The 25508-nt window shown below is 43.9% G+C and overlaps 1 protein-coding gene across 1 annotated transcript in view; it reads right to left on the bottom strand.

Annotated features, from left to right (window-relative positions):
* Positions 1 to 18131: 18131 nt before the first annotated feature.
* ngef (neuronal guanine nucleotide exchange factor) overlaps positions 18132 to 25508 on the bottom strand; it is a 77636-nt gene continuing 70259 nt past the window's right edge. The window contains exon 16 of the mRNA XM_055646464.1: positions 18132 to 22713. Within this exon, the coding sequence (XP_055502439.1) occupies positions 22520 to 22713 (194 nt within the window). The 3' untranslated portion in view covers positions 18132 to 22519. The remainder of the gene's footprint in view (positions 22714 to 25508) is intronic.

Here is a 25508-nt window from a genome sequence, read left to right as displayed (position 1 = left end):
TCGACCCGAAACGTTACCTATTCCTTTCCTCCAGAGATGCTATCTGACGTTGACTTACTCCTGCATTTTGTATCTATCTTCAATAACGTATCAATCTCTACTTAAAAAATACCCAATGCCATGGACTCTGCAGCCATCTGTGGCAATGATTTCAACAGATTCACCGCCCTCTGGATAAATAAATTCCTCCTCGTCTCCATTCTGAAGGTACGTCCTTTTATTCTGAGCCTGTGCCGTCTGGTTCTAGACTCTCCCATTATTGGAAACATCCTTTCCAAGTCCACTCTATCTGGGCCTTTCATTACCCGGTAGGTTTCAATGAGATCCCCCTCATCCTTCTAAACTCCAGCGAGTATAAGCATCATTCATTAACCCAATCATCCCCATTATGATTTATATTCATTGCAGGTTTATGATTTATAAAATAAAGACACAATGAATGTGCTTTGATACACCTTTCAGGAACACAGACCAGACCAAGATATTTTACAATCAAAGATCACTAAAGTAACTGCAGATGCTGGAATCTTGAGCAAAAAACAAAGTGTTGGTGGAACATTGAGCAACTGTGGAGGGAATAGACAGGCAACATTTCATGTTGGGACCTTACTGCAGATCCTTGTCGGGACCTTCTTCAGGAGTTCGAATAAAAGTCCCAACCCAAAGTTTTGTCTACCCATTTCCTCCAATGAAAATGCTGCCCCTCGGGTTCATATTAAAACAGGCCCTTCGGCCCACTGACCAATGACACTATTCTACACACACTAGACACAATTTTAGAGTTTACTGAAATTAATTAACCTACAAACCTATACATCTTTGGAGTGCGGGAGGAAACCGGAGCACCCGGAGAAAACCCACAGGGTCACAGGGAGAACATACAAACTCCATATAGACAGCACCCGGAGTCAGGATCGAACCATGGTCTCTGGTGCTGTTGGACAGCAACTCTACTGCTGCACCGCTATGCTGCCCCAATTCGCAAGCACGAAGTAAACTCTTAGCCATCTCTCCACACAGACTGACATTCACTGGAATGATTCGCTGGTTTTCACCGGTGGTTTGGGGGAAAGGTCATTCTTACAATCAAAGCATCAATTTATCTGCATTCCAATTCAACTTATTATTTGTCTTTAAAAAAAAACCTAGGCATCTGGTAGCAAGATCGACCCACATGACCAGTTCCCAGAGATATGGTTACTGAACGTTCTTCAAGCAGAGATTGCACCAATGGATAAAGTAAGATAGAAACATAGAAACATAGAAATTAGGTGCAGGAGTAGGCCATTCGGCCCTTCGAGCCTGCACCGCCATTCAATATGATCATGGCTGATCATCCAACTCAGTATCCCGTACCTGCCTTCTCTCCACATCCTCTGTCCCCTTAGCCAAAGGGCCACATCTAACTCCCTCTTAAATATAGCCAATGAACTGGCCTCGACTACCCTCTGTGGCAGAGAGTTCCAGAGATTCACCACTCTCTGTGTGAAAAAAGTTCTTCTCATCTCGGATTTCCCCCTTATCCTTAAGCTGTGACCCCTTGTCCTGGACTTCCCCAACATTGGGAATAATTTTCCTGCATCTAGCCTGTCCAACCCCTTAAGAATTTTGTAAGTTTCTATAAGATCCCCTCTCAATCTCCTAAATTCTAGAGAGTATAAACCAAGTCTATCCAGTCTTTCCTCATAAGACAGTCCTGACATCCCAGGAATCAGTCTGGTGAACCTTCTCTGCACTCCCTCTATGGCAATAATGTCCTTCCTCAGATTTGGAGACCAAAACTGTACGCAATACTCCAGGTGTGGTCTCACCAAGACCCTGTACAACTGCAGTAGAACCTCCCTGCTCCTAGACTTGTGGTGATCGCAGAGAGAGAAGTGAACACAATGTCAAAGAGGGAAATACTTCTGTGTTTAAGGTGCAGGGTGTGAGGGAGTGAATTACAATGGAGAACATATATTGTGAGTTCGACAAAATCAATTATACTGACAAACATCCCCTTTGTGATCGATTATACTTTCTCGTCTTGAATCACCAACATTCTTCAATCACTTTCCATTCAATTAACACTTTGAAATATTAACACAGACGTTCCTGTCAACTTCACGTATTATTCGGTCTCAAATAGCCTTAGTTCGTTTTGTGCCAGGCATAGTGTCGTAAAGTTATTGAGCACAGACACCAGCCCCTCAGTTCAACTCGTCCATGTAACCAAGGTGGAACATCTAAGCCAGTCACATTTACCTGCATTTGGTCCATATCCCTCGAAACATTTCCTATCCATGTACCTGTTGAAAGTTTTTAAATGTTGTCATTATACCTGCCTCAACTACTTGCGGCTGCTCTTTCCATATGGCCCCTTTTGTCCTCCTGATTCCCTTCTCAATCCCCTATGGGTTACACTTAATCCAGGCTGTCTGTACCTAACCCACAAACAGGAACTTGCCTACTTAGAACTCTCACTATCACAGGATTTAAAGCATCACACTTTCCAGATGTCCCTTCACCGGCAACCAACCTATTCCTACCAATCTCCGCAGGTTTCTGTCTAATACCATCAAAGTTGGCATTTCCCCAATTTAGAAATTTAACTTGTGGACCAGGCCTTCTTATTCATAATTATTTTAAGGATAATAGAACTGTGGCTGCTGGTTCCCAAAGATTTGCCTACTTGCTCTGCCCAATTCACGGAAAGTAGGTCAAGTTTTGCCCTCTCCCTTCTAGAACCCTCTACATATTACCCGTCAATTTCCTAAACACTTTTGACAAATTCCACTCCATCCAAACCTTTGGCAGTCCTAGTCTATATCGAGAAAGTTAATTCTCTTGCTGTGACATTCCCATTAATCTTCATATAAAATCTAGCACTTACAACCCAAATGAAAAATAATCCAGCAAGCAATGAAACTCTAGCTCAAAAGAACATCAGACACATATCATGTTGAAAAACAGTACATTAACACCACTTAGTGTGCAATTCAATCCTTGTGTTGTCCATCAGTTGTGAATGCAATTACCTTTCTGTTTTGTAGGTAGAGAAAAATGCTGGAGAAACTCAACGGGTGAGGCAGCATCTATAGAGTGAAGGAAATAGGCCACGCTTCAGCTCGAGACCCTTCTGAAGGATCTTGACCCGAAACTTCGCCTATTTCCTTTGCTCCATAGATGCTGCCTCACCCGCTGAGATTCTCCAGCATTTTCCTCTACCTTTGATTTTCCAGCATCTGCAGTTGCTTCTTAAACCTTTCAGTTTTGTGTTCTCTTTATGTAGAAAGGAACTACAGATGCTGGTATAAACCGAAGATGGACACAAAGTGCTAGAGTAACTCAACGGGTTAAGGATGGGTGACCCTTCCTCAGATTGAAAGTAGAGGGAAGGGAACCGGAGGTAAGAAAAGGCCAGAACAAAGCAGGGCCAGCAACAGATGATCAAGGAAGGGTTGAGCCCATGATGGCACATTGTTGACTGGGAGAGAAGTGATAATGAAGGGATATAAGTATGCGAATGGTGGAACTAATAGGGCGGTGGAGGGGGGGGGGGGGGGTGGGGGAGGGTGGGGGGGGGGGTGGGGGGTGGGAATGCAAGGGTTTACATGAAATTAGAGAAATCAACGTCCATACCGCTGGATTGTAAGCTTTCCAAATGAAATATGGGGCGCTGTTGCTCCAATTTGACTTACTCTGACAGTGGAGCAGTGTGCTCTTTGACACATCACTCAAGCACAAATGAGTGGAGATCCACCACAACAAACCCCGATTTGTGATGGAATTTAAAATGGATGTATAAATTATGTAACAATTATCAAAATAAAACATAATAAACGTATTCTACACCATTTATTTGGAGATTGAGCTCTACTGAGATTCTGTTCCTTGGTAACACATTCTGATCAGCTTTTCTTTTTGTCTATAATGCTGCTCTGGACAATGAGTTACTTCAATGTCCAAATTAGGTACAATTATTTTGCAGGCAAGCAAATGCTAATTATTGTATGTGAGTTTACCTTGATGGTATTTATGTGTAATCTTATCTAATTTTATTGATTGATATAAACTTTGTTATAGCCTAAGTCTATAATTGCTACAGACATCAATTGAAATCCTATTTTTTTTTGCGTCAGCCATTTTTAATACCTTCCTAAATCTCTAGAAAAGGCAGATGTCCCACATATATTATTTAAAGGATTGAATTCCTGTCATTAATAAATTGTATAAGGTTGGCTCCAATCTGAAGTTAATTTGGTTAATATTTATGAAGAACATAGTTTCTGATGGGTTTTTTTTGCTTAAAGATTTAAATGTATTTTCCATTTGACCCAATCACTGTATGGACACTTTCTGCATTCATCTCCACATGATATGACAGCATATAAAATAAATACATTTCTATCATTGATCATCACTTGGCAATCCTATCTTGGAAACAGATAAATGGAAGATTCAATGTGGAGCCTAAACACACATTTTTTATTACACTTCATGAGGGAAGAATTATATTGACAGGATTCAATCCTTTAAATAAAATATTAAAGTGGGACATCTGCATATTCTGGAGATGTATGAAGGAATTAAAAATCCTATGTCATTCTTCTGGGGCAAGCAGCATATTGCCCCAGTTACAGGGCTTAATGTTCTTTTCTGAGCCAACATCATTAGAAGAAAATCAATTGACTACTAATCTCTCTCCTGAGGGATGTTCCTATTTATAACATGTCTGTTGTTTGTTTGCATAACAGGAACAACGCAACTCATAGCATATTAAGCAGTTTTAACATTTTAAGGAAAGGTTACATGTGTGGAAATGCAATAGTTCACCACTGCTTATGTTGCTTTATTCTGTTGAAATATGATATTTTTGTGTGTGAAGCATGTAAATGATCATTTCCAGATCGTATCATCTCACTTGGAAAATTTAGCACAGCACTTCCTGTTATGTCACTGAAATGATTTTCACATCAGTAGAACATGGGACGACATCTTTCCTCATGAAACATAGAGGACATGGGTTTAAGGGTGAGGGAAGGGAAGATTTACCAGAGAGGAAACTTTTTCACGCAAAGGGTGGTGGGTGTACGGAACGAGCTGCCAGAGGAGGTAGTTGTGGCAGGTATCATCGTAGCGTTTAAGAAATATTTGGACAGGTACATGATAGGCCGGGTTTAGAGGGATTTGGGCCAAACGCAGGCAGGTGGGACATGTTGGACCAAAGGGCCCGTTTTCATGCTCTATGACTTTATGATTCTATGATGAAACGTTCCATTTCAGGTATGACAGAGGAACTTGGATAGCAATGTTTGGTTGTAATATAATTGCTCATCTCTGAGACCTGCAGAGCAACCTGTGGGTAGGGGTGGGGGTGGGGTGACAAAAAAGTGTTTGGGGAGGGGGAAGGGTCCTCCCCCCCCCCCCCCCCCCCCCCTGTGGACAAGACCAGAGTCCAGAGTCCAGTCCAGGATCGGTCTTTCCTCACCGGTGACCGCGGCTTCAAGATTGTGTAGGCCGCAGGCCGGCGGTCAAGATTTAAAGTCCACGCCGCAGCCAGAAGCACCGTAGACCGCAGGGCCGGCGGTCGAAGCTCCCCTCCAGGGGTGATGGTGAGTCCATGCGGGGCCCGCGGTAGAAGTTATCCGCGGGCCGGCAATGGCGGCTTCTTCTTCCCCCGGGTCCCCCACGAGGGATCCCGGGCTGTAGACGCCGCAGCAGCTGGAACTCTGCAGACCGCGGCTTCAGGCTGCGACTTCAGGCTGCCGGCTGCCCCGGGCCAGTGAAACGGAGCACTCCCCTCCGGCGAGCCCCAGCGAGGGCTCACCCGCTCCACGCCGAGTCCACGCTGCGTCTGCCGCTGAAGCCCCGGGCACGTCTCCGGGAAAGACCTCGCCGATCCTTGATGGTAGGCCACGGGAGAGGCGACCTGGAAAAAGTCGCCTCTCCATTAGCCCATCGAGTCCATGCCGATCAGCGATCACCTGTATACTAGTACTATCTTACACACTGAGGCCAATTTACAGAAGCTAATTAACCTACGAACCTGCGCATCTTTGGAATGTGGAAGGAAACCAATGCACCCGGAGAAATCCCGCGTGGTCCCAGGGAGAACACAGATAGCACCCGCAGTCAGGATCGAACCTGGGCCTCTGGCGCTGTAAGGTAGCAATTCTACCGCTGTGCCACCGTGCTGCCCCTTGGACCAGGTCTATTTCTCCAACTCTTCCTGTATGTTTCCTGGTTGCCAATGGGAAGGTTCTGTATTCCAGGAACATTCTTTGTCAGAACAGTTAATAACAAAGATCTTTGTTCCAATTTTTGTTAAAGAGAAAACACAATGACATAACAGTGAATCAATCTCTCACTTGGTGATTTACTGAACTATTATATCACGAGCCTGTAACCCAGGCAGTACTTGACTTTCATCCTTTACACTGATTGTTAGGTCAACACCATTCCGGTCCAACTCAATTTCCATTCAGTCCAAGCCACAAGGTAGGTATGTACGTAGGGATTGCAGAAACCTTCTGCCCATTCTTCCTCCTGAAGATGACATCAGATAATATCAGATATGATAATATCATATAAGATAATATCAGCCATAACTTAAGCAACAGCATGTTCTCTTTATAGCACATGTGATGTAATGAAGCATTTCACAGGAGCTTCATGAAACACAATTTGACACCAAGCCACAGAAGGAACTAACTGGCAAGTAAACAAAAGCAAAATGTTAGGCTTTAAAGATGACCTTAGAGAAGCAATGAGAGAGCATGTTTAGGGGGCAGAGGGGAATTCCAGAGCATAGACGTTTGGAGGTTGAAGGCAATAGTGATAGGATAAATGTCAGGAATGCTGAAGAATCAGGAATTGGAGGGGTGCAAACACATTTATAGATTCCACCACACTCCAGTCCATGAGAAGAGTTGAAAACCCAGTTGGTATTACAAATTGAAGGTGCAGTTTAATAGAGGTTTAACCCATTTGTGGCTCAACTCGTCCATACCAACAAAGATGCCTCATCCATGTCTGAAGAAGGGTCCAGATCAGAAACATTGCCTATCTATTCCCTCCGCAGATGCTGCCTGAACCAGTGACTTACTCCAGTACTTTGTGTTTTACTCAAAATTCCAGCACCTGCAGTTCCTAATCGGGCCCCATGTGCTCATGTTTGGCCCATATCCCACTAAACCTTTCTTATCTATATACCTGACCAAATGTATTTTAATTGTTGTTATTCTACCTATCTCATGTACTGAAATAACAAACAACATAATCTGATATTTCCATTCCATGTGTTTCTCAATTGTTACATCTTTCCTTCTGCTTATATAACCTTTATCCCAAAGTGTAATGATATGTTGGGTTTATGCAAAACATTCACAAACTCTGAAGTCAGGGTGGATGTTGAAACTGAAGTACTGAATGACTTGACTCACCAGTCATGGGACAAAGACTGGAGGATGGTAGGCCAAGGGATAATTGAATGAAATGGTGCGAATGGCTCATTGGAATAGAGGTAAATATCATTAACAAATATAGAAGTAAGTGGCATTTACGATAGAAAATATGTGGCTTAGAACTGAGTGACAGAAAGTAATGCCACGGAGGCTAACATAAGGTCAAGAGTGTTTTATTGCCATATGTCCCGGATGGGACAATGAAATTCTTCCTTGCTGCAGCACAACAGAATATTTGAATATGTAAACATAGTACATAACAGGGGAAGAGAAAAAAAAGAAAAAGTTCAATAAATAACAGATATAGTGCAATAATAATATAGTCTTTTGTAGTTCAGAGCTCAGAGTGTATTTGTCATTGTGTTTAATAGCCTGGTGGCTGTAGGGACGTAGCTGTTCCTGAACCTGGATGTTACAGTTTTAAGGCTCCTGTACCTTCTCCCTGATGGCAGTGGTGAGATGAGTATGTGGCCAGGATGGTGTGGGTCCTTGATGAATTTGGCCTGGTTTTTTTGAGGCAGCGACTACGATAGATCCCTTCGACGGTGGGGAGGTCAAAGATTGGGCAGTGGTTACTACATTTTGTAGTCTTTTTCATACCTGGACGTTCAAGTTGCTGAACCAGGCCACGATGCAACCGGTCAGAATGCTCTCTACCCTGCACCTGTAGAAGTTTAGGAGAATCCGCTTCGACATGCCGAATCTCCGTAATCTTCTCAGGAAGTAGAGTCGCTGATGTGTCATCTTCACTATTGCATCGGTGTGCTGGGTCCAGGAAAGATCTTCGGAAATATGCGCGCCCAGGAATTTGAAGTTACTGAGCCTCTCCACCACGATTCGAACAGGATTGTGGGTCCTCATCCGTCCCCTACCAAAGTCCACAATCAGTTCCTTGGTCTTACTGATGTTGAGAGCCAGGTTGTTGTGCTGGCACCATTTGGTCACATCTATACTCTGACTCATCCCCAACTGTGATTCATCCAACCACAGTGGTGTCGTCAGCGATACTTGATGATGGAGTTCGCACTGTGCCGGCTACGCAGTCATGAGTATAGAGTGAGTACAGCAGGGGGCTGAGCACGCAGCCTTGAGGTACTCCCGTACTAATTGTTACTGAGGATGAAGTGGTTCCTCCAATTCGAACAGACTGTGGTCTATGGATGAGGAAGTCGAGGATCCAATTGCAGAGGGATGCGCAGAGACCCAGTTCCATGAGCTTGGTAACCAGCTTGGAAGGGTTGATGGTATTAAACGCCGAGCTGTAGTCTATAAACAACAGCCTAAGTGTTTTTATTTTCCAAGTGGTCCAATGCGGAGTGGAGAGCCAGTGAAATTGCATCCTCCGTTGACCTGTTGTGGCGGTATGCGAACTGTATTTGGTCGAAGTTCTTGTTGAGGTAGGAGTTGATGTGCACCAAAAACAACCTCTCAAAGCACTTCATCACCACAGACGTTAGTGCCACTGGTCGATAGTCGTTGAGGTACGTCACCTTATTCTTCTTGGGATAGGAGCAGAATTAGACCATTCGGCCCATCAAGTCTACACCATTCAATCATCACTGATCTATCTCTCTCCTAACCCCATTTCCCTGCCTTCGCCCCATAACCCCTGACACCCATATTAATCAAGAATCTATCTATCTCTGCCTTAAAAGTAAACCATTGACGTGGCCTCCACAGGCTTCTGTGGTAATGAATTCTACAGATTCACCACCCTCTGATTAAAGAAATTCCTCCCAAAGGAACTTCTTTAATTCTGAGGCTCCAGTCCTAGACCTCTAGTCCTCGACTCTCCCACTAGTGGAAACATCCTCTTCACATGCTCTCTATCCAGGCCTTTCACTATTCAGTAAGTTTCAATGAAGTCCCCGCATTCATCCTTCTAAACTCCAGCGAGTGCAGGCCCAGTGCCATCAAACGCTCATCATATGTTAACCTACTTATTCCTGGCATCATTCTTGTAAGCCTCCTCTGCACCCTCTCCATAGCCAGCACATCCTTCCTCAGACATGTTGCCTAAGAGTCAGTCTCAGCCTGAGAAAACAGTGAGGGATGGGTACAGGTCTAATGGCACAATGTTTAAAGACAATGGCTTCCTCATATCTAACTGGAGGAGATGACAGTTTATCCGATATTCATTACAAGTCACGTAATCTACCATTTTAATACACGCGCTATTAATGAAGCATTTAAGTTCTCAACAGGAATATTGGTGTGTGGCCAAACTGCAGGAAAATATTCTTAGGAAGCTTATGTTTCTTATTCCATTTTACTAAAACAAAATGAAACACTGCAACTCTTTGACTGAAAAAAACCCACAGAGTTTGAAAAGGCATAATATAATTTTTTTGCTGAAATAAAGTGACTTTATTACAATCTAAAAATAACACGCGATCATATGATTATAAGCTGCCAGTCTCTAAGCCATGAATTCCTTTTTAATTAACGGATACTTCACTGCTATATTCTATTCACCCTACATCTGTGAATAATATCTTCCAATATCACATTGAGGAATTAGATTTTCATTTGGTGCAGAAGTAAACTGTGAATATTAGTTGGCTGGAAGAATGAATGTGGTAATTACATAATAAACTTCATGTCACAAAGTAAGCACAGAAACTAATCAATGGTAAATTACATTTTAAGATTATATTAACTGAATGATATCATGCATTATTTAAAAAAAAAATGCATTTGGTTCGTTCGACTGAAAATAATTTTACTTGGATTAGTTTCTGTCAATTACTTCACGTTGATGGGGTTGATATCATCATTTTATACCACTAGGTGACGCTTCGATGACAGCCTCGCTTACAGTCTGTCCTTTTCGTCTTTTAAAAACTGTTTCATGTGTTTAAAAAGTTTGTGTTAATGTTCTCCGGTTTGTTTTATGTGGGGGTGGGCCAGGGGAAATGTTTTATCAATCTGTTACCTTGCCGTAGACGCGATTGTTTTGTGGGTCGTATCTCCGGTCACTCTGCAGCCTAACATCGTGGAGCTGAAGGCCTCGCTCGGGACTGACGTTGAGCCCCACCGCGAGGTGTGGACTTACCATCGGACACTCCAACCACGGCCTGTGGACTTTAACATCAAGGAGCTCACAGTCTTGGGAGAGACCAAGTCAGGAAGATCCAAATCTGCGCGACGTTGAACCAGCCCCGACACGGTGTCGGATCGCCCGGCGCGGGGGAGCTGAGATTCCCCCCGATGCAGGAGCTTGATCGCACTGACGAGGAGGCCCTGACCACCGGCTACGGCAGTAAGATCGTCCGGTTAACGGAAGGTTAGAGGCCCCCGACTGCTGGAGGACAAAGAAGGGAAGAGATTGAACTTTGTGTTCACCTTCCACCACAGTGAGGAATGTGGAGGAGAATGTGGTGGATGTTTATGTTAAAATGTGTTTTATGTGTTATTTTGCTTTTTATTAGTATGAGTCTATGGCAAATCAAATTCCTCGTATGTTGCAAAACATACTTGGCTAATAAAGTGAGATTATGATTATGATCCCTTCAGTGCAGACATCACGGTACATCAACTTCATAGAATGTTGTGTTCCCATGTGTTCATAGTCATAAAGATATGCAGCACGGAAACAGGCCTTTCGGCCCGACTCATCCCTGCTGACAAAGATGCCTCCAAGCTAGTCACATGTGTCCAAGCTTGGCACTTATCCCTCGAAATCATTCCTATTCATGCTTAGTTTAGTTTAGTTTAGAGATACAGTGCGGAAATCGGCCCTTCAGCCCATCGAGTCTGTGCTAACCAATAATCCCTATACACTCCAACACTATCCTACACACACTAGGGACAATTTACAATTTTTACCGAAGCCAATTAACCTACAAACCTGTACGTCTTTGGAGTGTGGGAGGAAACCAGAGCTCCTGGATAAAACCCACGAAGGTCATGGGGAGAACATACAAACTTCATACGGACAGCACCCGTGGTCAGGATCGAACCCAGATCTCTGGCGATGCGAGTGCTGTAAGGCAGCAACTCTACCGCTGCATCAGAGCCCATGTACCTGTCCAAGGGAAGATAGCTGGTATAAAGAGAAGAGAGGAAAGGTGAGACAAGGCTTGATAGGTGGAGGGATTCATATGACCTCCATGGAAGAGAAAAGGGAAAAGTCTTCAATGTCCACATGCCTTGAAGAGACTGTGGCGTGGAGTACAAAATAAGGGGAACGAGAGAGTGTCTTTGATGCTAAAGAAATGGTTCACAACTTTTCATCATTGCGGGTACGTCAAAGAAAATGATATAAAAAGCAGAGCAGGAAATATGGCAATATGCCCATGATTCATGGTGCCAACAATATCAGGGGTTATGGGGAGGAGGCAGGATAATGGGGTTGAGAGGGACAGATAGATCAGCTATGATCGAAGGGCAGATTGGACTCAATGGGCCAATTGGCCTAATTCTCCCCGAACAATTGCTGATGCCTCCTGCTGCTTTCATTCTGCCTCTGGGAAAGGTGACAACCCCAACCCTTGGGCAGAGAGATTACTTACAGAGCTTTGGGAGTTTGCATGTCTGGACTGTGCTGAGGCCCTGATGTGTTGCTGCCAATGGTGTTTAACTTGGAGCCTCAGCCAATGAGCACAGTAGAGGGGGCAGAAACAGCTGCAGTAACTTCAGTACAAGAGGCAGACAGATGGAGCAAACAGGAGCGTAAACTTGTCACACGGATTCTACAGGGAGACACTGCTTCCTTTGTCATGTTGGTACACCAGTGACTGCAGAGGTCCAGGGTGTTGCATCAGGTGTCTGTAGACATTGTCCCCTTTGGGTTCAGTCCAAAGCCATCACCGGTATTAAACTGTTAACCTCTGGAACCTGCTGGATCGTACTGGAACTCTATGTTCGACCTTGAGTTGGAAACCCCAAAAATGCATTCAACAAGGGTTTTATTTTCCGGACAGTCAACTCTGCGTCAATCATTGTGCAGCGCAGTGGCGCAGGGGTAGAGTTGCTACCCTAGAGCGCCAGGGACCCGTGTTTGATCCTGACTACGGGCGCTGTCTGTACAGAGTTTGTACGTTCTCCTCATTGGTTGCCTCCTGGTGCTCCTGTTTCCTCCCACGCTCCAAAGACGTACAGGTTTGCAGGTTAATTGGCTGGTAAAATAGTAGATTGTCCTTAGTGCATGTGTGGGATAGAGGTAGTGTGCGGGGATCGCTGGTCTGTGCAGACTCAGTGAGACGAAGGGCCTGTTTCCGCGCTGTATCTCTAAACTAAACTAAACTAAACTAAACTAAACTAAACTAAACTAAACTAAATTAAATGAAACATTGTAAGCACTGACAGGTCAACTGCATGCACAAGCCAATTCACTTTACCACACCCCAGTCAAGAGTACTCTTCAAACACTATGACTCTGATCAATACACAGCTGGTGCATAATCATGTCTGTATCCAGGTTTGTGGAAGTTCCCGGCCAGCTGCCAAGATGCCTTCACTAACCTTAGTCTCTTCAAACTTCAGTGAAGACGTGTCACCTGGCTGCTCACAGATGATGCTCACCTACAGCACAGCTGTTTTGATTAATTGAAAGGTACAGCATTGAAAGAGGCCCTTCGGCCCACTGAGTCCATGCTGGCCAACATTTACCTGTTCACACTAGTTCCGTGTTATTCCATTTTTTCATCCACTCCCTACTCACGAGGCCAATTAACATACAAATCCTCTTTGGAATGTGGGAGGAAACCAGAGGAGCTGGAGGAAACTAAGAGGGAGAACATGCAAACTCCACACAGACAGCAGCCGAGATCAGGATCGAACCTGGGTCTTTGGCACTGTGAGGCAGCAGCTCCATCAGCCAACAACACCCAAGTGAAGCCCAATCAAATGTACTAATCTTTCTTCCTACATTCACATCGAAGTGTTTCATATACATCATAAACAACAAAAGTGCCAGCGGTACACTGTTGGCCATAGACTACCTCTTGTACTACCTTAGACTTGTTATTCTCTTCTTATTGTGTTTTAATCTTATGCCTTGTTTTATGTATTCATTCTTCATATTATATTTTTACTTGCAGAATTCCATGGGCCATTTCTTGTGTATAATTTCTGTTTGTGAGTGTGGTCTGAGTGTATGTGCCTGGGATGCTGCAGCAAGCAAGTCTTTCTGTACTCCACCTTCCTTATGCTTATGACAATAAACTCTTTAAGAAGGAACTGCAGATGCTGGAAAATCGAAGGTACACAAAAAAGCTGGAGAAACTCAGCGGGTGCAGCAGCATCTATGGAGCGAAGGAAATAGGCAACGTTTCGGGCCGAAACCCAAAGGGTTCGCTTCGCTCCATAGATGCTGCTGCACCCGCTGAGTTTCTCCAGCTTTTTTGTGTACCAACAATAAACTCTGTTTGACGACATTCCTAATGGGGCTACCTTGAACTAGACACAAAGAGCTGGAGCAGCTCAATGGGTCAGGCAGCATCTCTGGAGAAAAGGAACAACTGAAGAAGGGTCTAGACCCGAAACGTCACCTATTCCTTCTCTCCAGAAATGCTGCCTGACCCGCCGAGTTACTCCAGCGTTTTGCATCTATCTGCAGTTTAAACCAGCATTTAAGGCAGTTCCTTCCCACACTATCAAACATGCAGCTTGGCCCAAAGAAAGATAAGCTGTCACTGTTCTGTATTTAGCATGAGATGGAACATTTTCATCAAATATCATAAAACTGCATATGAGCTTTCAATCTTTGAATTCTATGTGTTTAAGAGGGAACTGCAGATGCTGGAGAATCGAAGGTTACACAAAAAAGCTGGAGAAACTCAGCGGGTGCAGCAGCATCTATGGAGCGAAGGAAATAGGCAACGTTTCGGGCCGAAACGTCTGAAGAAGGGTTTCGGCCCGAAACGTTGCCTATTTCCTTCGCTCCATAGATGCTGCTGCACCCGCTGAGTTTCTCCAGCTTTTTTGTGTAACCTTTGAATTCTGTGTGATTGGCAACATTTACCACCGTTTGCCCACGATGTTTTGATGCCCTCTATTGGTAGCTCCAAAAATTGTTTTATTATCAATTCCAGCTGTCACGGCAATGTTTTAACCATTAAAGAAAGGCTTGCATTTGTACAGTATCGTTCTGTACATGCGGCCAATAAAAAAAGGAACTATTTTGGGAAGAATCCGATTTACTAATGTGTTGTATCAGTTAGTATTTTACCAGTTTGAGACATTGGTGAGTAGAGTCATGGAGAGTCCAAGAGTCATAGTGTGGAACAGGCCCTTAGGCCCAACTTGCCCACGGCCCAGCATGTTCCATCTACTCTAGTCCCACTTGCCTGCGTTTGGCCCATACCCTTCTAAAACTGTCCTATCCATGTACCTGTCTAATTCTTAAACGTTGCAAGAATCCCTGTCTCAACTACCTCATCCAGCAGTTCGTTTGGCAAGTGTTCAAGAAGATACAGTAGAAGATAGGAGAATTATTTGCCTTTATCATCGATATAAAATCCCATAGAACCTCCATGCACTCTATAAATGGAGTCAATGGAAACAGGTCCAAACCAGTGTAACAAGATAGAATGAGTGCTGGTACTATAATCCTCTACAATGCTGATGCCATGTATCTCACCTGCCATAATTAAAATGTATTCCTGAGGTGATGCCTTTCCCTTGACTTACTTTGAGAGGTCTGTTCCTTGCCACAGGAGATGAATACTGTAGCCCCTGACCTGTAGAATGAACACTCTTGCTCAATTCACCAGAAACACTGGATCAAATTTACAGGTTCATGGTTGTTCATGTTCATGTTATAGGAGCAGAATTAGGCCACTCAGCCCATCAAGTCTACCCCATCGTTCATTCATGGCTGATCTATCTACCCCATTCTCCTGCCTTCTCCCCATAACCCCTGACACCTGAATAGAAATGAACATCCCTTGACTCTTAAACGCAGCCTACGGATGAAAGTACATGGGACGAAATACACACATCCAGGGAGCCAACTTCTCATCCACTTCAGAGCCATTAACACTGACATATGTCAGAATTGAACCAAGAGGAAGGATAATATTATCTAAATGGTGGTCGATTGGGAAAAGGGGAGATGCAGCGAGACCTGGGTGTCATGGTACACCAGTCATTGAAGGTAGGCATGCAGGTGCAGCAGGCAGTAAAGAAAGCGAATGGTATGTTAGCTTTCATTGCAAAAGGATTTGAGTATAGGAGCAGGGAGGTTCTACTACAGTTGTACAGGGTCTTGGTGAGACCACACCTGGAGTATTGCGTACAGTTTTGGTCTCCAAATCTGAGGAAGGACATTATTGCCATAGAGGGAGTGCAGAGAAGGTTCACCAGACTGATTCCTGGGATGTCAGGATTGTCTTATGAAGAAAGACTGGATAGACTTGGTTTATACTCTCTAGAATTTAGGAGATTGAGGGGGGATCTTATAGAAACTTACAAAATTCTTAAGGGCTAGATGCAGGAAGATTGTTCCCGATGTTGGGGAAGTCCAGGACAAGGGGTCACAGCTTAAGGATAAGGGGGAAATCCTTTAAAACCGAGATGAGAAGAACTTTTTTCACACAGAGAGTGGTGAATCTCTGGAACTCTCTGCCACAGAGGGTAGTTGAGGCCAGTTCATTGGCTATATTTAAGAGGGAGTTAGATGTGGCCCTTGTGGCTAAGGATATCAGGGGGTATGGAGAGAAGGCAGGTACGGGATACTGAGTTGGATGATCAGCCATGATCATATTGAATGGCGGTGCAGGCTCGAAGGGCCGAATGGCCTACTCCTGCACCTAATTTCTATGTTTCTATGTTTCTATAACTGTGCAGATGTGAGGCTGGTATCTGTGGTCAGATCAGCAACTCCAGGCAATGTCTGACCCTCATCTCAAATGCTTCGAAAATAATTTGAACATCGTGTCAGCAAGGTTATGAGCTGTGGACCAAACTAAATAGGATTCAACAAAATAAAGCTCAGGGGATAAAAGAATGGGTGGGTGGTGGAAAGAGGGGCTGGTTTAAATGAAATAGGATGTTTTTCTGGATTTGGGTGCTTTAGTGCAATGTTGCGGAAGACTAGTTGAAAGGTCAGTCCTAAGTGCATCAAAGGGCACTGACAAATTATTTTTGTGGCCCCTTGACATTAACAATGCCTACAGGCGATAATGAAGGGTCCACAGAAACAAAATCAATGTTTCTTCCACACTAACTTTTCCTACATGATTCCAACTTCCTCTTGTCTTGTCGAAGGTGCTGAATGACTGTGGCTGAAGTTCCACGTGCCTTCAGTATTTCTTGCTGGCAAGCATTGTACACTAAAAGCTTTGGGCTGCACAGTGGCACAGCGGTAGAGTTGCTGCCTTACAGCATCAAAGACCTGGCTTTGACCCTGACAACAGGTGCTGGCTGTATGGGGTTTGTACCTTCTCCCTGTGACTGCGTGGCTTTTCTCCGGGTGCTGTCTTTCCATAGAAGTACTGGTTTGTAGGTCAATTGGCTTCTGTAAATTGTCCCTGGTGTGTAGGATGGTGCTAGTGTACGGGGGGTGATCGCTGGTCGGCGCGGACTCGGTGGGCCAAAGGGCCTGTTTCCACGCTGTATCTTTAAAAGCTAAAGTCTGAAGGTTTAAAGGCCGCTAACAAACAGCAAGTGGAAATAGCCATCACCGTCCTGGACAATCAAAGGGAATTATCGAGGTGTGAACTGGCAACTAGGATGAGTGACTAAAAACTTGATGAAGGAGGGACATCTTCAAATAGGAAAGCGAATGTATAGAGGCGGGGATGATTGGCAGCTGTAATTGTTATATGGTTATATGGTTATTAGCTGCAGGTGTGGCTGCAAACAGCAAAGTGAGAAAAGTCAGGGATCCACAAGGGGCCAGAACCAGATTAAATGACTGCTCTTCTATTAAAGGAAGCATGGATGGGGAGAACAACTCATGGAGGGTAATTCACGAACATCCCTATTCTAATCAATTGATGAAACGACATGTGAGCAAAAGGCAAGACTGAATCATTGACAGCCACATTCAACCAGATGTATGATATATGGTCTATCTAGTCTTCCTCAGACAGTGCAGTGCCCTTTCAGTATTGAACCTGCATTTGTACAGTGGTCCCTCTATACTATCCCTCTCCCAATGTGTTGCCCCCTCACTACAGTTCCTCTGGCAATGCAGGGCTCTCTCTGTTCTGTTCCCCAAATAATGATGCACTCCCTCTTCATTTGACAAGTGCTCCGTCTGGACTCTCCTTCTGACAATGCAGTGTTCCCTCCATACTCTCCCTGTGGCAATATTGTCAATGGTCTCTCAATATTGTCCCTCTAACATTGCAGGCCTCCATCTTGCTGATAATACAGCATTCCTCCTCCCTTTTGAAGGTTAGCAAAAAGATTGACGAGGGTACAGCTGTGGATGTTGTCCACGTGGACTTCAGCAAGGCATTTGATAAAGTTCTGCATGGTAGGCTGCTCTGGAAAGTTAGATCTCATGGAGTCCAGAGAGAGCCAGCTGCTCATGGAGGGAAAGAGAGGATGATTGATGGTGGAAGGTTGTTTTTCGGACAGTAGGCCATTGACTAGAGGTGTGCCTCAGGGATTGGTGCTGGGACAATTGTAGTTGTTGTTTATATCAGTGATTTGGATGAGAATGTTCAAGGCATGATTAGTAAGTTCGCAGATGACATTAAAGTGGGTGGTGTCGTAGATAGCGAACATGGTTACCAAAAATTACAGCAGGATCTTGATCAGTTGGGCAAGTGGCCTGAGTAACGGTTAATGGAGTTTAACACAGATCAGTGCAAGGTGTTGCATTTTTGGATGGTCAAACCAGGGCAGGACCAACACAGTAAATGACAGGGCCCTAGAGCAGAGGAATCTAGGAGTGCGGTCACATGGTTTGTTGAAAGTGGCATCATAGGTAGATAGGGTGGTCAAGAAGGCTTTTGGTTCATTGGCCTTCATCAGTCTGGGTACTGGCTACAGAAGTTAGGACGTATTGTTACAGTTGTACAAGACATTGGTGAGGACGCTCAAACTTGATGCCTTCATTTAATGACATTCTAAACAAAAAACAAAAAACATTGGGAGTCATAATGCAACATTTTGTGGTAAAATATCTACTGTTACAGATTAGATTTTTGTTTCAGTGTGCTATATTTATACTGTAATCAGGCTTGTCACGTGATTAAAAAATGTAAGCCATTTATTTAAGACAAATGTAGCTATGAAAAATATGCCCATGTATGGGTGGTTTTTAATCCATAGTTATAATGTCAGCATTCAGACTGATGCTTCAGACGGCATCCTCTGTTCTTCTGTACGATCTCCCAGCTGCCGTTGATGCTTAAGAACTGACAGTATTCCAAATCTGTTTGAGTTATTACAACCAGTGATTGAAGCGACATTTTTAAGTGTGGGCGGTCTCGCGATAAATATTCACATCCTCAAATGTTCTGTCTCCATATGGTAGCTTTTGAGAATGAATGAGATATTGTTGAATTTGATCTGACATATTTGCAGCATCCAAATACTGCCTTGTGGCAGTGTGACTTAAATTAAGCTCTTGGTGCTACTTATCATCTGTAGGATGAAACGATTCAAACGCTGCAGGGACTGTAGATCAAATGAACATGCATAATTGCACAGTTGACAAGCACTTTCAACCACAATAATTTCACTGGACCCATTTATTATAACACTGCTATTTTAATCGTTAACATGATTACAAAAATTCCACATCTGTGTAAAAGGACCACTTGATCGACAAAACTCTTCACAATTTGCTAAGACAGTTTTACAATGCAAGATGGCAATTTCTGTTCTCACTTTACATGTATTTATTGAGATGTGTTTTATGAATACTTACTAGTCACTTCATGACTAATTCAGAACCACAATATTTATATCAGTCATTTTTTTACAACATTTTACTCGAAACCTCTTGGTGTGCAGCACCGCTTTAACATGTGGCCAATTATGGAACGTTGACCATAGACACAAAATGCTGGAGTAACTCAGCGAGTCAGGCAGCATCTCTGGAGAAAAGGAATAGGCGGCGTTTCGGGTCGAGACCCTCCTGCCGACCAGGATCTTGACCAGAATGCCGCCCATCCCTTTTCTCCAGAGACGCTGCCTGACCCGCTGAGTTACTCCAGCATTTTGTGTCTATCTTCGGTGCAAGCCAGCAGCTGCAGTTCCTTCCTACACATAGAACATTGACTGTTCGGTTTCCTTTGCATGTATGTAGAGGGATGGGCGTGGGAAGACACTCATTCATTATTTATGCCCAAAGGAAAATCTGCCCCAAATAATTGTAACATTCGCATGCATCTGATAACATTGACTCAATGATGAGCTATGGTATTTCTCCCATTTATGACACAGTTAAAGCTGCAGAGACCTTAAATCCAGTGTCTTCCTTCACATTGCTGTTACATGTATATCATTTCTCCTCTTCTTAATGGTCAGCTCCACTGACACCATGGGTAAACTACAGAAAGGACAACATGCATTTATTTTAGTCCAAATCTATCACAATCTTCAGGACATCCCAGAGTATTTTACAGCTGGATATACTTTTGAAGTACAGTCACGATTGCAAGGTAGGAAACCTGCAATCAATTTGCAAATAGGAAGCTCCTACAAACAACAATGCAATTTGCTTTAATTTACTTTAGACTTTAGAGATAATGTGTGGGAAAAGGCTCTTCGGCCCATCAAGTCCATGCTAACCAACGTTCACTCAATACACACTAGCACTATCCTACACACTAGGGACAATCTACAACTTTACCAAAGCTAATTAACCTACAGACATGTAGTGTGGGAGGAAACCGGAGCACCCAGAGAAACCCCATGTGGTCACAGGGAGAACATACAAAGGCTGTACAGACAGCACCATAGTCGGGATCAGGGTCTTTGGCACTAAGGCAGCAACTCTACCGCTGCGCCACTATGCCACCCCAATCCTCATATTCCTTTACTGATGTTGATTGAAGAACAAGTATTGTCCAGGACAACAGGATGTAACTTCTCTGCTCTGCTCCAAAGTAGTGCCAGGCATGTCAAGCATTCAAGTTAGAGAATATAAAGGGCCTTGCCTTAAAATTTTATCTGTGAAATGGTAAATGCTGCACTCCAGTCCTTGCTCAGTCAAGAATTTGAATCAGACACACCAGGAAACCTTGGTGCAAGTTAAGATTCTGGCAATGTAGGTTTTAGTGAGCGTAGGATTATTGCATTGCTGTTTTGAAATCTAAAGATAAAAGCATGGATAAGCATTTCAAGTCCGGCAGAACAAATGCAAACTAGGTGATGGAGGCAATGTTTTGTGATGGAGAGGATCATCACTCAATTCAAACAGGATCCCAATGATGGAACAGTTTCATTCATCTTGAGACCAGGCCTGTAGAACACTATAGAATGCTTCCCTCTTACACTCCAATCTCCCTTTGACCTCTTGATACCAGCCCAGCCCTAACCTCATTGAAACATAATGTCACAATGCCCAGAGACCTCAAATGAAGGCCTTTGTACCGAACATTAACCACATACATCCCAGTATCCAGTCCACCACCACCCCCGCTCACTCATGAAAACATCGTTGTGCCTGGGACATCTGTTTGATCCTCCTGGACCCAATACTTAGGTACAATCCTTTTACAGTCTTGCTCCATCCTATCCCTGACCACATCATAGTCCCCAGTCACTCCCTCCGTTCATTCCCATCTTGAGAGCTTTGTACCCACTGGCCATCGGATGGCACCAACTTGACCTCGGATCCAAGTCACATGCAGGATATTTTCATTTTTAAACGCCCCTTCAGTTGGTGTCGAGACTCTGGTACACAATGAACTTTGCAGCTGATGGCCCTCAACTGAGGTGGTGATTTGTTGCAACATCGCCCAGCTAGCCTGTTCTCTTTGGTTAATTAAAGCCCAGTGGCCTTTGCAGGTTAACCAAGATCAGTTTTTGTTGCCAATACTTTATCTTTAATCTTTTGGCCTTTGGAGAAAGACTAAACTGTGATTTGCTTTCGACTCTTTCCTTTAATGCACACACTTTGCATTCATGGATATAGTTACAAGGTTTATTATGAAATTGAATGAATTTTCATGGACATCTTGGGTACAGGATATAATCTCTTTCACCCCAAATGTATTATTAAGGTGTTTTGCCCTTTGTCACCTAGTGCTTCAGTTTGAATTGAAGGAGGTAACAGCAAGTAATAATGCCAGAGATTCATGTTCAGAATTAAACATATGCCGACTACATTTCTCAAATGGAAACTCCTTTGTGGTAAATTCCTATCCAATTTGTTATTCGGGCAGCACAGTGGCACAGATGGTAGAGCTACCTCTACCCAGCACCAGAGACCCAGGTTCAACGCTGACTTCAGGTGCTGTCTGTGTGGAGTTTGCATGTTCTGCCTGTTACTTTGGGTGCCTCTGTTCCTAGTTTCCCCCCACATCCCAAAGGATAACATAGAACCTGTGTGTGTGGGTGATCGATGATCGACGTGGACTCGGTGGGCCAAAGGACCTGTTTCCATGCTGTACACAAACAGTATGGACTTGTATAAGAAATCCTATTGCATCATAATAAATAGTTTACTTCACCTTCACCGTTAATGTAAAGAAACTTGCAGCTTTCAGTATATTATTGGGATATAATTTTAATGGATTTGTTTTACAGTTCTACCTGTGGCTTTGTGTCTTAAAATTCATCCTCTTAAGTTTTTCCATTTAAATATTATTCAGATGCGGCAGTTTTATTCTGATTCAAGTATTCATTTTTTCCTCAGTCTGAATAGCTGCCATTTAAATTGGAATTGAACATTGGTTGGATAAAATAAATCCAAATAATCACCCTTCATTGCGTTTAGTAGCTACAATCTGTAGATGAAATGTATTCACTGCAATCCTGCTTTCACTATGTAGATTAAATAATTTAAAGAGATGGAGCATTTTGTGAATGAAATACAAACGGTTCACAATCTGCAGTTTTCTGGCAAAAATATTCACTGCTAGCGTTGCCATGCAGAATGGAGGAAGTTTCACGATCTGTCAAAAACACAAGCTGAACAAAGTACAAAGATTCCATTGCCGCTAATGGATCACACTTCTGCTGGTTAATTTTCTCCCTTCTTTGCTTTTATTGCCATGGCATTCTTCCGCCTTATAGATTCGGTAGCATTCCTTTCTGTTCTGAGCTCGGAGCTGTGGATTTTTGATCTCTTCGACCATGAGGTTTGGGAACCAGCCTTTCTCTCCATCGTGCAAGCGATCTCCTAGTATCCAGCCTGATGGATGTGACATGGAGACAGACAAGCTTGTTTATATCAAAGTTTTACCAGTTTTCAGAGTACAACGGGCAAAGACTTAGTTTAGTTTAGTTCAGAGATACAGCAAGGAAACAGGCCCGTCAATGCACCAAGGGGGTGGGGGGAAGAGGGGGGGGGGGGGGGGGGGAAAGGGGAGACAACTTCAAAAAAGCCAGACAACTTTTAATAAGCCACAGATACACAGCTGTGAAGTTTGGCGTACATTTAACATTACCGGTTGGTTATTCTTGGTTCTTCAGGCAGATTGCAGTGGGCGGTAATGAAAGTTGGTAGAGAGGAGGGGTGGAACATAGCATGGCCCGTATTAGGTGAACACGGGCAACACAGGTGGGGGTTTGAGAGGCAGATTGTTGGACAAAGGCCAGAGATGAAAAGATGATAAAGAGTTACGAATTCTGAAGCTCGTGGATGAGAATTTCTCAAATTGTGAAACTGGAGAAAGGAATGGGGGGGGGGGGGGGGGGGGGGGGGGGGGGGGGGGGGAATGGGAGAGTTGGAACCGGTTCAGGAGCAGCCACGGTGGGGAAATGAAAGGGGGAGGGGGCAGGGGAGAAAGGTTTCTCATTGTGATGTTTATGGCACTTCCAACACGGATAGGGAAAGAAATTTACTCATTTTTTGCACCATATCCATTACTTGGGGTGAAGATAAATGAATGAATGAATGAATGAATGAATGAATGAATGAATGGGTAAATTTATTGGCCAAGTATTCACATACAAGGAATTTGCCTTGGTGCTCCGCCCGCAAGTGACAACATGACATACAGTGACAGTTAGGAATGACACATAAAACATTAAAATGACACATAAAACATTTCATAAGATGAAAATGATGTCAAACCAATCATAAAAGCAACCTTTTCTTAAGGTCGCAGAGGGAGATATTTAAAACAAATCTATATTACTAAAGCTCTGATCTTGACCGCTTTTGGCCCACTCTGCTGCGATTTCCGAGAGAACGCTGCCACCTACGGGGCATCATTTTTGGCCACCTCGCTCAGAGCCCCCCTCTGCCTTCCGTGACCGGAGCATATTTCCCATCGATGAAAAATCAGAGAGATATTAATGTTTATTAAAAAAATTGCCATTCGCTCTGCTGCCCCCACTGGTGGCAAGGGGGAGGGACTATAAAAACCGGAAGTGTAGTTCCTCACTCAGTCTCTGCCAGATCCAGGAAGTGAGAGGGTTACGGCTCTCTGAGCTGTGAATAACACTGAACGCATGTCTACTCCACGGTGAGTCGCCTCGATTCGGCTGTAAAGTGCCTGCTGCCCAATTGTTTGCCTCGGCTTTTTAACAAGTATGTGTTCACAACATTAATTTTGGTTGTCAGGTGGCTGCTGCCCAATTGTTTGCCTCGCCTTTTTTTTAACAAGTTTGTGTTCACAAAATGATTTTGGTTGTCGGGTGGCTGCCAGCCCAAGAATCCATTCGGCCCACAATGTCTTTACTAGCTTTCTGGAAACCAGTACCTTTGGCCCGCAACACCCATACTAGGGCAACAGAAAGCCCCCCCCCCCCCCCCCCCCCCCCCCCCCGGCGAGCAATATTGAAATTGGTGGAGAGGTGGAATATTGCGTTGGTGACCAGCCCTCCCGTGTGATGCTGGGACCCAATGAGTCCCACTTAGTTTAGTAAATTATATAATTAATGGAAATAATTGTCCTGTAAAGAAATATTTCAAAACCTGCCGACAATTTGCCTCTCATTTGCGATAATATATTAATAAATTGAACATGGGATATCATGTGATATTTCATGATCATATCTTGCAATAACATGGCAGAATTTTGAGGCACTCGTGGAAGTGTGTTAAAGGGTCATAGTGTGGTAGAGCAGTAACCATTTGGGTCATTGACTTCCATTTGGAATGTCAATCGCACCAGGCTGTTGAAATAGCGCCAGAGAGGCTCCATTACATACAACAGAAATGTGAGAAGCCAGTTGTTCATGTGTGTCCCTTCCCCACATGCTATCCAGCCATGCACTGCACATTATTAGCAGGCATTCCACATGTCCAGTGTCCTCCAAGAATCTACCATACAACTGACAGTGGAACCCAGAATAAATAAATATGGACTTCACAATCTATAGGTCCCTGATTATCATTCATGTCTTAGATTTAGTTTTGATTAGTTTAGATATACATTGTGGAAACAGGCCCTTCGGCCCACCGAGTCCACACCAACCATTGATCGATCACTTGTTCACACTAGTTGGACAAAGGCCAGAGATGGGAAACAAGCCCAGGTGGTGGAGGGGTTTGGGATGGGAGGAAGAGGTGTGAGTCCAGGTGGGTCACAGTGGGGAGGGGGGGAGGGAAGACATGGGGGTAGAGTGGGAGGGAAGGGGGAGGGGGCAGGGTTGTCGGAAGTTATCTAAAATTGTAGAATTTGATGTTCAAACTGTTGGGTTGCTGGCCACCCACGCAGAATGTGAGGTGCTGGTCCCCCAGTTTGCATGTGACCTCATTCTGGTAATTGGATTCAACTAACACTCTTACATCTTGTCCCAATGTCCCACCCCAGTAATCTCCCTCCTGCATGGCTTGCCCCTCCAGTTCCAGCTGGCACTGTCCTTTGTGGTGGACAAATCACCATCTTCACCACTAACCAAGACCTTTATTTCTTCTTCCCACACAACAATACGAGTTTTTCATCAAACACAGACACACAAAACAACCTGTCAAAGTATTGACTGCCAATATGAAATACTTGGACACATTCTGTTTGTGACCTTCCATTATAAATT

This window comes from Leucoraja erinacea, chromosome 14 (assembly GCF_028641065.1).
Source record: "Leucoraja erinacea ecotype New England chromosome 14, Leri_hhj_1, whole genome shotgun sequence".
Taxonomy (NCBI): domain Eukaryota; kingdom Metazoa; phylum Chordata; class Chondrichthyes; order Rajiformes; family Rajidae; genus Leucoraja; species Leucoraja erinaceus.
This window is presented reverse-complemented; position numbering and strand designations above follow the sequence as displayed.